Source organism: Crocodylus siamensis, chromosome 4 (assembly GCF_052110815.1).
Source record: "Crocodylus siamensis isolate JL-2025a chromosome 4, ASM5211081v1, whole genome shotgun sequence".
NCBI classification, from domain to species: domain Eukaryota; kingdom Metazoa; phylum Chordata; order Crocodylia; family Crocodylidae; genus Crocodylus; species Crocodylus siamensis.
In genome coordinates, this window is record NC_143398.1 from 26719373 (window position 1) to 26732512 (window position 13140).

The 13140-nt window shown below is 41.2% G+C and overlaps 1 protein-coding gene across 1 annotated transcript in view; it reads left to right on the plus strand.

The window, feature by feature from the left end:
• DUS4L (dihydrouridine synthase 4 like) overlaps nt 1-13140 on the plus strand; it is a 54336-nt gene that overhangs the window by 22146 nt on the left and 19050 nt on the right. Inside the window, exons 8-10 of the mRNA XM_090042032.1 lie at nt 1116-1216; nt 3463-3613; nt 6068-6203. Of these exons, the coding sequence (XP_089898158.1) occupies nt 1116-1216; nt 3463-3613; nt 6068-6203 (388 nt within the window). The remainder of the gene's footprint in view (nt 1-1115; nt 1217-3462; nt 3614-6067; nt 6204-13140) is intronic.

Here is a 13140-nt window from a genome sequence, read left to right on the forward strand (position 1 = left end):
GATGCTACCAAAATCTCACTAGTCTGTTAAGCATGGTTCCTAATGTTACAGTTTGGCTCATTTGTGCTTTAATAATGGGATAGATGAGACTCCTCCAAAGTCAGTTTATTTTGTGTTAGCTCTAATGAGGCTCATTTGCAGCATTCAGTTTCTCTTAAACTTTTTTTGCAAAAACAAAATGCCTCTGTCTTTAAATGACATGGTTTTGTTAACAAGATAGCTGACCATGACAAGTAACATGCTGGGTTAAAGTCTAGTTCCTGGACTTGTGAACAGCACCTGAGGGCAACATTTCTTAAGTTGTGGCCTGACCAGCACATTGATCTGGGATTCAATTTTGTCACAATGGTAAACCATGTACCACTGAAGTAAGAAGTGGTCTGCTTTCCTGGAAAACTTTAGTTACTCCTTTTGAAGTCTTCAGACAACTCATTTAGGCTTAGGAGGTTTACTGTATACTGGTTTTGAAATGTATTAACAAACAAAATTTGCTCTTTGTTTTATGTATTGGCAGTACCAAAATGCAACTGGGAGGACAGAACCAAACTGTCAGTGTTTTGTTCCTGACTTGGCATAGAAATGTTTATGTTCCAGTCAATGGTTCAACTAGTTTTGTGTACCATTCTCAACAGTAGGCAGTAACAGTTGCCTCTTTGGAATCAAATGCCTAAAATAACCTGTGTGCAGGGAAAGTTTCTTCTTAATCCTTGATCAGTAGCAGATGAGTGACAAAGCATCAGTTTTTACAAAGCACTCTTGTGGGGTTTTTTGGTGTTTTTTTGAAGTGAGGCCTTTTTTTAGTTTATAAAGTTCTAACTTGGAAAGATTACATTCATGTGATTGTAGTTGGAAAAGGAAGATTTAGCATCAGTGTGTGTACCTATTGCTAGGGAGGAAAAAAAGCATGGATGTCACAATCACTTTTAAGGTTTAATATAAACCATAAGGTTTAATCTAAACCATATTGAAGTTGAAAAAGCTGCTACTTGAACTTACACTATGGGAATCAAAAGTCTGACAAACATGCTTGTATAAAGTGCTCCTCCTCTTCTGAATTATGGGGTTTGTTTTGAAATAATACAGTGCTCTTTTTTTTTTTTTTTTTTTTTTTACAGATGGCAGAAGATTTTTATGATTCCACTATGGAATAAAATTGCAATTTACTGGAATAAAGCATTCCTTACAATAATAGTACTACTGATTGTTTTATTTCTTGGTAAGTAATAAATATTTTCCCTTGTGTGCTGAATATTACTTAGCGGATATATAAGGGTGCATAGCAGTGGTTAAACAAGAAGGATATAAACCTAACACAGCTTTGTTTTTTCCTAATTTCAGTTGACGTTTGTTTTGGTGTAATTTAAACGTTTCTGTGCAGACTTGGGAATCTGAACATGATAGCATTGTGCTAACAAGTAAGAAGAAATGGAAGTGCAGCCAAACCACTTCTTGCCGTCATTTGATCAAATTGTGCTAGCCAAGTATAGTAAAGTGAGATCGGTACTTGGATGGGACAGTCCCCAAGAATGCTGAATTTCTGTAAGAATTGACTAATAGTTTTCAATAGGTGGCAGTATTTCTCTAAGCTGCTCTTGAGCTAGTGCCCTGGTAGAGTGCTGTGAAAAACAGCATATCCTTGGAGATTTTTACTCAGGCAAGGTATAAAACTGAATACTTGGTCACACCTGGCTCTGAGAAAAATACATAAGGATCTGTAAAGTAGCCCTAAATTTTTAGTGAAGCATAAGCTTGGGTGACTATGTTCTGCCTGTCTAATTTAGTTCACTTTTGTCTCAAACTGCTATCTGTAGTTTACATACTTTTTAAATGTCTGATGTGTTTCAGTGGTAGAAGTGATAAACCTTTTTCATGGACAGAAGGAGTTACTAAACTTGTAAAATGTTTTGAGATGGAAAAAAAAACTTGGAATGATACAGGAGTTAAACAGAAGTTGAATCTAACCAGTTTTGTTGTCCATGTTGAGTGAAATACAAAAACAATAAACTGCAAAGGCAAAAAACAAACAAATAAAATGTAAATTAGATCAGTATAATAGTCATTTTAATAAATTAAATCTGTGGTAATAACACACACAAAGACATGAATATTCAAGTGCCTTTTCTAGAAGACCTCCAGGATCTTTAGCATTAGGTATTGGAGTGAATGGCCCAAAATAAAGGTGTACATCCTTATTTTTCACACTGAATTTATTTGGCAATATTGTATGACCCAAAATTATGTATGTATTAAAATGAAGATGTGGGCTGGAATAAATCATGAGGGAGGTATACCTGTCAAACTATAATACATATAATCCATCCCTTTATACCATAAAACAAGTTTGGGGGGGGGGTTAGTTTAAAAGCCAAAAAGTTAGGCACCTATAAAAAGAGAAGGTGGTTTTAATAAAAGCTTAAATGGATCATTTGGTCCGCTCTTGATATACAGAGGCAGCTTAATAGCTCACAGCAATAATACTAAAAAGTTTTTAGGACAGAAAGCGAAATATTTCTTTATCTTGACATTCCAATGTCTCCGACAACCACCCTGAATTTGGCCCAGCAGCTGGAGTTAATTAATATGTTACAGGGTGGCAAAGGGATATGAATCATATTTATTTTTAATGGCAACAAGTTTTTCTGGCTGTAAAAATGGCATTTCTACTGATGCATCTAGGCTTATGGTGGAATATTAGCTGAATAATGGTTCAAAGGAAAGAATGTAGTTACATTCCTGCACTGTCCAGGTCCTCCCTGGTGATCTCCTACTGCAGTAGCAACTTTGCTTCACTCTGCTTAGTTCATCAGGTGATGTCTGCAATCGTGTCTGTTGGCCACTTCAAAGGTTTTGTAGGAGAATGAGACAAACTAATTTACTCCTTTCCTACTGTATTTGGAAGCTATTTTAAAAATAAATACAACCCATGAAAATGAGTCAGATTTAATTGTCTGTTATAGATTCTATATGATAATTTATTTCCTTTTAATGAGGGGAAAATAGCATTGGTTCTATGTCCCCAAATAGGAACCTAAATCAAGAATCTCGTTGGCAAGAAAAAAAACCTTTGTGGCAGGACGGGATGGGGAAGGAAGGAAATACCTTGGGAGCTTTAGTTTTTAATCTTTTTATTGCAAGTTCACCAATTGGAATATGGTCTATCTGAAGAGTATCTGCTAGTTTTTTAGAGAATGTTTTACCTTGATCCAATTCCTAACTAGTGTATCTAGGCAGGGCTGGGAGAGATGGCATGGTAGGCAAACTACAGTATTGCTCCAGAGAGATCCTTTCAAGTCAGGACACGTTTTCAGGACAGTTGAGTAACCCTGTCTCATTGTCTGTGGTACATCTGTTTGTGAAGTGAGAATACCACAGTGCAGTCTCAGCTTTGAAGGTTTTGGAAGTGCTAAACTGCCATGCCTGTACACATACAAACTAAAGATGAAAATCTGTTTTTGCTTACAGATGCAATTAGAGAAGTAAAGAAGTACTCAGCTGTTCATGCAACTGAGAAGGTTGCAAGTGTCCACCAAAATGCCTTTGATCATATTCAGATGAAACTCTTTAGGTCCCAAAGGAACCTTTATATCTCAGGATTCTCACTTTTTCTTTGGCTGTAAGTATAAAAATTGCTGTTCTATAATGTGCATGATGCATCTTTTACAAGAGGTGCTATATGGAACAGAATCTAAAAAGATCAGAAGAACGGTTTACAAAAATAAAGGAACTGCATTGTGACTACCTTGGTTAAGAGACAGTAGAAAGAGAGAAAGAAGTGTACAAATATTTTAAGAATGTAACAATGGAGGGGCATGTGGGTCGCATGCAAGTCTAACCTGAAAAGCAAAAAATTTAGGGTGAGCATGTCGGGTAAGTGTCCTGGCTGTAAGATGTATGTGGCAGCAGTTTTTGCCAATGGGAACATTGATTTCTTTCCTGAAATTTATCACTGTAAATAATTAGACTATTACTAAAATAATCCTAATAACCAGAAAGTTGGTATTGAGCCATCCAGCTCAAGTCTAACCTTGACCATTTCACTAAAGCACAGGAGTTGGAGACCTTACGAGTAATATTGTCAACCTGTTTAATATTGTTCAGCCTGTACATCTGATGCTTTGGGGCTGACACGTATGATTTGGAGCTCACTGGGGCATGATTTCAAGTTACAGAGGGACAGGCTGGTTGGGAGCAGCTTTCTACAAATACCAACTCAAATAAGCAAGGGGGGCAAGATAGCCTCCTTCTTGTGGAACATGTGGTAGAGGACACATGGGGTGGACAGCAAATGCCCTTGGGTCTAGCTCCCATCACTTGCAACCAACCTCAGGTTGCAGGAAGTGACCTTCCTTTGCCCTGGGGAGACCACATCTGGGGGCAAGGAGAGGGTGAGGAAAGAGTAGTTAAGTGTCCATGACTCCTTGACCTCTGATAATACTGTAGACCAGTAGTGCTCAATCTTTCGGCTCCATGGGTCAGAAGAGTGTCAAGGGGACTGATCCATGGGTGAGACTGAGCCCTGCATCACCCCTATCAGCCCCACACATCCAAACTAGCATGCAGGGCCATTCTATCCATTCTGCAGTGCTCCCCACAAGTTTAGAAATTTGACAGCAGGGGAGCAGCAAAATTTTCAGACCTGTGGAGAGTCTACAGGCCAGTTGACATGGTTCAGCAGGCTGGATTGTGTCCGTGGGCTGGGGGATAAGCACCCCTGCTATAGACTAGTAATTCTTGAACAAGATACTATGGCACTCGAGGGTGCCAGAGGATCTTTAAAGGTACAACAGGTTCAAGTACCTGCATGTGATCTACGAGGTAAACCCAGAGATTCCAAATAGGAATCCATAATGACAAAAATATTCTGACCTGCTGGGGTTTGAGTTCTCTGCAACAGAAAGATTGCTTTATAATTTTATGCATCATTTTCTGACTTATGTTACAAGTGAATTTAAATGTCTTTTAGATGCATTTAAAAAAAACAGCCAATGGGGGGAGGGGGGGGGTTCTTACATGTAACCCATGCCCCTTTCCCCAAAACCAGCTGTTTCATGCTGGTGAAAATTGGGGTGTACATTCTATACAAGAAGAACAGATCCCCATGGTTCTGCCCCAGAAACTTGGTGGCGAGGAATTGGTAGCAGCATTAAGTGCCGTTGTTGTGGGAGTCATGACATTTAATATTGCCACCACTCCCCAACCCCTAATTTTCAGACCCATAGAGAGCTCCCTTGACTGAACAGCATGGTCCCATTTACACTGGATTGGCACACCGATCAGTTCAGAAACTGGCAACTCGTTCTGCAAGCCCCATCCAGCATGCAGGGCTGGCAGCAAGCTCAGGAGCAGTCTTGGCTCCCTAGCTGCTGTTACTCAATTTGGACAGGGCAGATTTATTTTTTAATGCTACCTCTCAAAAACAAGGTGCATATTATATACAGGGGTGTGCAATAAAATACAAAATCATCATAAATATACAAGGGAGTAACAAATATCGCTAATGTATATTAAGCAACATTTTTTTTCAGTTACATTTTACACTTGTCAGGTATATTATATAGAGATTTTTATATTATCCTCCCTACCATAGCATCTTGGTGCTTTGTTCTTGAGCTTGGTTCTCTTAGGTGAAAAACTAAATAATAGCATAAGCCTGTTCAATGCATATCTCTGCCCTTCTGGTTTTTTTAAGGACTCACTCAAACCAAGCAAAGGGGCAGGGAGGGTGGACTCCATCTTATGGAACATGTGGTGGGCGATACATGGAACATTTGTGATGTTATCCTTTGCAAAAGATAAAACTTGGAACTGGAATATAGTTTGAAAGGTGGAACACCTTTTCAGCTTTTAATTTTATCAAGCATTTGACTCTAAGCTTACATGTCCATCTTAATAATGATAGAAGATCTTAAGCAGTCTCCACTTTAGCTATAGAAGTACTTTTGTTCATCTTTACATCTATTATAAATCTAAACAGAAAGCTAGGATACATACCAGAGAAAAAATGCAATAATGCTTACACTTTCACTGTACATTGCAGTACTTGTTATTCACTGTGTTTCTTCCTCAGAGTATTAAGGCGTACTGTTACCCTAATCACTCAGTTGGCAAAAGAGATGGGAATTCAGGTAGCTCTGGAACTTCAGGTAGCCAACACTAATGAAGCTGCCAAAAAATACCTACAGGAGAATGAAATACTGCAACAGGTATCATTTGGTTTTTCTCAATTTTTGTTTTAGGTATGGAAGCGGTTATTGCAACAAGAACTGTTGTTGGATCCCATTTTACCAAATGGTTTTTTTGTCTCCTGGAAAAGAAAAAAAAGTTTCTTCCAATATATAATCCAGGGGGATTAATAAATAGTTCAATAGCTTGTCTTTAATTGAGGGAGTTAAATTAGCAAAATGTCTGGAAAGACGCAATCCCAAGTTTCAGTTGTGTCGGGCTTTCAATGTACATGAACATTCTTTAAAAAAAAAGATATTAGCAAACTAAAAGGGAAACTCTAACTTTCTTCTTTCCTCCACCAAGTAGTAGCCTTTGAGCAGGTTTACAAAGCTTCTGCCCTAGTATTTTTTCTTCCTTCTAAAGCAGAGGTTCCCAACCACTGGGCCGCAGTCCGGTACTGGGCTGCAAAGGGTTGGCTGCCAGATTGTGGCACAAGCCCCCCACTCAGACCCCCATCTGTCTGCCTGAGCGAGCGGCTTCCACTGCCAGCAGTCACGTGTTGGGCGGTGGGGCAACCCCGGGAGGGAGGCAGCTGGCTCCGTGCAGCCCATCCCGCTCCCACACCACTGCCATGCTGGTCTGCAGTATAAAAAAGGTTGGGAACCACTGTTCTAAAGCAGGAGGGTTAAAGATCCAGCCCAGGTCTGGGAATTTGGTAGTAGGGCAAGTGATGGTAGTGTTAATTGTTGCAGCTCATGGAGCCACAGCAGCCACCACTGCTCCCACTTTCATATATCCAGCCTTGCCACGTGATTCAGCTCCATGTTCCAGATCCCATAACTACAGTTATTAATGCTGCCACTGTTTACCCCAGTGCCAAATTTCCAGCCCAGCAAGCTGGATCCAGAGCATGGAATTGTTTCATCTGGCAAGTGGGGCCTCCCACAAGAAAAATTGAGCAGTGCGATGAGCAGTGGCTGCTGTGGCTCCAAGAGCTGCAGCAATTAACACTGCCACCACTAAATTTCTGACCATGTCATATACCTGACACGGCACCAGATCCAGCCCCACTGCATTCTGAATGAACTGAACACACCTCCTCTAAAGTTAGAACTTGAGTCTCAAGGGCTGGCATCTTTTATCAGTTGCCATGATGTTTTCTTCATTAGCTTTCACAGTAAACCAGTTCTTCTGCATAGCTCCGTTCTTTACTGTGCCAGACAAATTCCAGCTTGTTGGGGCCATCTAGGGTACTTGGGGTCTAATGAGTTTGTTACCCATGGTCTATATCAGGGGCAGGCAATTGTTTTGGGCAGGGAGCCACTTACTGAGTTTTGGCAAGTCATTGAGGGCCTCATGACAGGCAGCCCAGGGCAGATAAAGATTAATTTTCTAAATTTTTTAGGGGCCCCGTGGGCCAGATAGAATGGCCTGGTGGGCTGCATCCAGCCCCCGGGCCGCATTTTGCCCACCCCTGGTCTATATAATACACTGCCATAATGTTGATCAAGGGTGTTTTCAAATCATTTCGTGGTAGTTGGTAAGAGATTGCATGACTTAGATTTTCTCCCTCACTTTACACTGCCTGTTATGGAACTTGAGAAGGTAATGCTGAAATGTTTGGGCAGGGAGAAGTGCCCCAGGTTCCCTAAGACCTCATAGCATTTGTCCTAGGGACCTGAAAGAGCTCAGATCAGAAATTGCCAAGCTCCTAACTGTAGTATGCACCTTATCAATAAAAACAGCCTCAGCTAATGTGATTCCAATATTTTTAAAAGGCTTCTTGATAAATCCATAGTGCATCAACACCTTGAATACTGTGTCCAGTTCTGGTCTCCATACCTCAAAAAAGAGTATAGAAAAGCTAGAGAAGGTCCAGAGAAGGGCAGCAAGGTTAGTTAGCAGTATGGAAGGGCTTCTATTTGAGGACAGACTAAAGAGGCTAGGCCTGTTCAGTTTAGGAAAGAGGTGTTTAGGGGGACATGATAAGAATTTACAAAATACTAAATGTTGAGAAGAAAGTAAATTGGGATTTATTATTTATTCTCTCAGTACAAGACCTAGGGGGGTCACAAAATGAAACTAGTAGGTAATAAGTTTAAAACTAACAGAAGGAATTTCTTTTTCACACAACATGTAATTAAAGTGGGGAACTTGTTGCCACCAGATGTTGTGGAAGCTGCCAGTTTAGCCAGATTAAAAAAGGGATTAGATAAATTCTTAGAAGAAAAGAGCATCATAGGTGTTGAGCAAGGAAGTTAGGAATACAGCCTCTGAATCAGAACTTCCTGGACCTTAAATGCTGGAGGCTGCAAGTGAGAGAGAGACTGGGAAAAACAACCCTGGTTATACCCAGTTCACTCTACCTTTCAGCATCCACTCTCTGCCACTGCACAATGCAGGATACCGAGGAAGATGAACCTATGGTCTGACCCAGTAAATGGTAATTCTTATCTTCTTATGTTCCACCATTAGCCCAGACTTTGGATAAGCTGGGAATGGGCATATAGACACCAACAGGAGAGAAAGGGCTTCCTTCATTCTCAGGGTTACTAGTATATATGCCAGGAGATTTGGCCCTGTCATCAGTACTTCCCACTTCTGAAACAGCAAAGGGGAGGAGTCTGAACTACTCTTTGGACTTAAGCTCTAGAGTAGTTATCACAGTAGGTGTATGGTTGAGTGAGCAGCAGGAATATTTTGTCACTGAAGTGGAGATCAGCTTGTTCCTTTCAACTCTTGCTATCTGATTACACCTTCCTTTTTCTTTCTGTTCCTTTCCCTTATATGTGTACGTAATAAATGACTGAGATCAGATGATTACGTTCATGTGTTAAACTTGTACCTGGGCAGCCATTTTTATGCACATTGGGTCTTCATAAAGAAGTAAATTAGGGGCAGACTGGCTTCTCTTAGAACAGTCTATATTGGGGATGTCAAAGACATGACCTGCCGGCCAGATCCAGGCTGTGGAGCCCTATCATCCAGCCCATGGTGCTGCCCATGGGTTTCAGACTTGACCTACACATTGTATGTAGCATATGCCCCAGACCAGCATACAGGATCAATCCAGGGTACACGCTACTGCACATGAGACCTGATGAGTTCAAGACCCATAGCCTGTGTAAAAGAAAGCTTTGGCATAGCCACCAATGGTTGCATGATGTTTTTGGTTTGGTGAGTGTTGGGTGTTCTGTTTATTTTGTCAGCTGCCTACAAAATCTGTAAAACAATTCAATATTCATTGCTAATTGGATTTAATCTCTAATAAACATCAACTTCAGAACTTGCCTATTCATATTTTGCTGGAAGTGTGAACTTTTAAATATGGAAGTAGTAAACTGGGAGGGAGCATGTGCTTGCTGAGGGTGGTCTGTGAACAGAGGCGTTGCTTCAGAGGAGGGATTAGTCACTGGAGGGAAAAAAAAAAAAGAGGTCCAAGAAACAATTTCTGGCTATCTAAGAACTTTAAAGACAGGACAATTATTTGAGTTGCTGTGATGCATCATCATACTTCAAGCAACAAGTAAAGCAGGACTGCAAGTTTAAAAGCATAGTAGGTACCTAACTGCTACAGATCATCTATCCAATCCAAACCACTGCTTGCACCACACAAGGCAGAAGTCAACTTTTTGTCAGCCAGTCCTGTTCTAGGCCAGTTTCTTTAATCTCCTACTGTTAATTTTTAAGTCTGTTTCCATCTTTAATGTGCTGCAAAGGACCAATGAGTCAAATTTTCTTCTTTTGGCCTTGAGACTAGCAAAACAGGCTTTGCAGGGGAAGTCTGTTACTTCAGCCAGATTTTGAGTGCCAGCCAAATCCATCTTCCTACATGTTCTGTTTGCACAGCTGTTGGTAACTGCCCTCTCCAAGATCGCCACATTCTTATATTCTCTACCTACTCTACTTGAAATATCTAGCACAGGCTCAACACTGAAAGAAAGTCCTCTAATTTCCCTTGGAAAGACTTGTTGCTCCTCCATTTTCCATGACTCAGTACATACAGAGTGATGTTTATGACACTGCTACTAAAGGTTTTCAGCGCAGTGCTGATACTGATGATATTAGACTTCTGTACTGGGATAAGCTTCCAAAAATCTGTGTCTTACCAACTTGATGACTATCACAAATTCAGTTATCAGAGTTATAAAAGGTGCTGCCAAAGGTGCAAGTAAACTACAACATTATTCAAAGCTATTCTTTCTAAAATGATAGAATCCTTTGCGGTCATAATGACTTTCATAATCTTTGTTTTTCGTCTTGTTGATTGTAAGACATAATTGTTTAGCAGTTCTAACCAAGGTATTGGTCTTTTGCTGCATTTCATTTAGGAGTGTATTCAGGAGACAGATATAATCAGCAAAGTCTAGATCTCCAAGGACACAATCTATCATGGCATTCTGTTTTCCACGCTAGAAATCTGTTGCATAGCAAAGTGCAGTGACGACACCAAATCACAAAAGGGAGAGGACACACCCTTATCATTAAACTGGTTGTTTCACTCCTGGTTGGAGAAGACTGCAGAACATGTGGATAATTTTACAAGAGAATCCATTGATTTCCAGCATCTGCTGCAGATACCCTTTATCAATATGATGAATGGCTTTCTGAAATTTAAAATGGGTGGTAGCTGCTGTTTGTCCCTTTGTTCAGTGATACTGAGTACTGCAAAGAAGTCATTGATGCAAGATCCAGCTTGTTCTTGAAATATGCGGTCAGTAGTCTGGTGGATTCTGTTCAGAAGGCCTTCATTGAGACTAACATAAGTATTATCCCATAAGAGTTAGTTTCAGTTGCTTAAATTGCCATTCTTAAGCAATTTTATGAGGTCTCTCCTCCTATCATTCTGGGGAGGTGCTTGTCCCAATACTTAGTTGAAGAGCCATGACAGAGTCCTTAAGTTCTCTTCACAACCAGCTTTGAGTAGATATGCAGTTATTTTATCCTGGCCTTATAGTTAGTTGACGGCTGTTTAACATTCTCCTCCACCCTGAAGGTGACTTCCATGCAATTGCTATAAAGTTCTTATCTATGTTGTTGGTGTTTGTTTTCTGTGGAGGTCTACTTAAATATAAGAAGTTTTCTACCCATTGTTTAATTTGTTCTTTGAGGCTGGTGAAATTTTTCTTTTTTTGGTTTGCTGTAGCTGCAACTGAAATAGCTTGCAAGCCATTTTGTAGTTTGGTTTAGAGCTCTTCCATTGGCTGCTGTCTCTGCTTCTAAAGCACCTCTGTCAATATGTATTTGTCTTTCCTTGTTGAACTTCTCTACTATTTTATCTATTCTTTTACTCTTTTTCCATTTAATATCCTCTTGCTCCTTAGCATTAAAGAGGTCCCACTTCGCTTATTTCATTTTGGCAGTGGCATCCCATGTATTCTTACTGACCCCTTCTTTCCTACTCTTGGGAAAATCCTGGTATGTTCTCAGCTTTATCGACTTGCATTTTTCTTGGCCCTTCAAGCCTTTCTTCATCACAAATGAAGTTCATACCTATCAAGATAGAAATTATAATTTGAGAAGTGAAGATCTAACCCCATTCTTGTTTGACCTTTCTGACGTGAGGGGCTGCATGGGGCTGCTTGCAAGATTGATTCAACAGGCTATGCTGGTGAGAGTTCAACTCCCAGAGGTACATCCTTGCCCAAAGGATGGAAGAGCAAAAGCTAGCCCATGTATTCGCACAGGGTGTACACTGGTGAGGCCACATATAGAGTACTGTCCCACTATAGAAAGGATGTGGACAAACTGGAGAGAGCCCAGCAGGGGGAAATTAAAATGGTTTTGGGGTTAGGGAACATGACTAAAGAGAGGCTGAGGGAACTGATCTTGTTTAGTCTACAGAAGAGAAGACTGAGAAGGGATTTGATAGCTGCCTTGAACTACCTGAAGGGGGTTCCAAAGAGGATGGAGCTGAACTGTTCTCAGTGGTGGCAGATGACAGAACAAGGAGCAATGGTCTCAAGTTACAGCAAGGGAGGTTTAGGTTGGATATTAGGAAAGACTTTCTCACTAGGAGAGTGGTGAAGCACTGGAACAGGTTACCTAGAGAGGTTGTAGACTCTCCATCCTTGGAGGTTTTTAAGGCCCAGCTAGACAAAACCCTGGCCGAAATGATGTAATTGGGAATGGTCCTGCTTTGAGCAGAGGGTTGGATTAGATGACCTCCTGAGGTCCTTTCCAATCCTAATTTTCTAGGATTCCATGAAACCATGGCATACTAGTGTGCCAATAGAGGATGCAGGCAGAAGTGCAGCTCCCAGCTATAATTCAGAACAACTTTTGCAAAGCATTCTGAGTTATGTTACCCCAGAGCAAACAGAAGTTCACTGCTGGTTCCAGGGGAGAGGGGAATCTAGCTGTGGTGGGAGCCTGCAGCCAGGTTCCCATAGCTAAGGCCAGGCTGTCTCAGAATGGGAGGGGGAAGACGGCAGAGGGAGCTTATTCTTGGGGCTCCCCAGCTGGTGCTGAAGGGTGAGGTGGGTGAATTGGAGCCCCCACCTCAAGGGGTGGTCTGCAATACACCTGCCTCATCTGGATGGGGGGTAAAAAACCCCCAGACTGAACTCCCTCTGCTCCCTTTCTTTCCTCCCATTCTGAAACATCTACAGGCTGGCAGCCCTGCAGTTACAAAATACACTACTTTTTGTAACATCTTTATCTAATACCTCATGCAATGAGGGGTCAGATTTTCACCCCGTTGGCCATTTTTAAGCTATTTGCAGCTGTGCACTTGTGTTTGGTCACAGCTATACATTGCTTTCTGTGGCCGGACCAGGTGAAAATTGTCGCTTCTGTCTGTATCCAGAATGACAAGTGTGCTGCAAGATCCTGCTAGGAGTAAATGCTGTCATCCCCACCCCACCCCTACTCCAACAATACTTGTGACTGCTGTAGGGATTCCCTCACTGCTGCTGCCTTCCCCTCCCCTAGGCAGCCCCTATGCCAGCTCCCCTCTTGACATTCCCAAATATG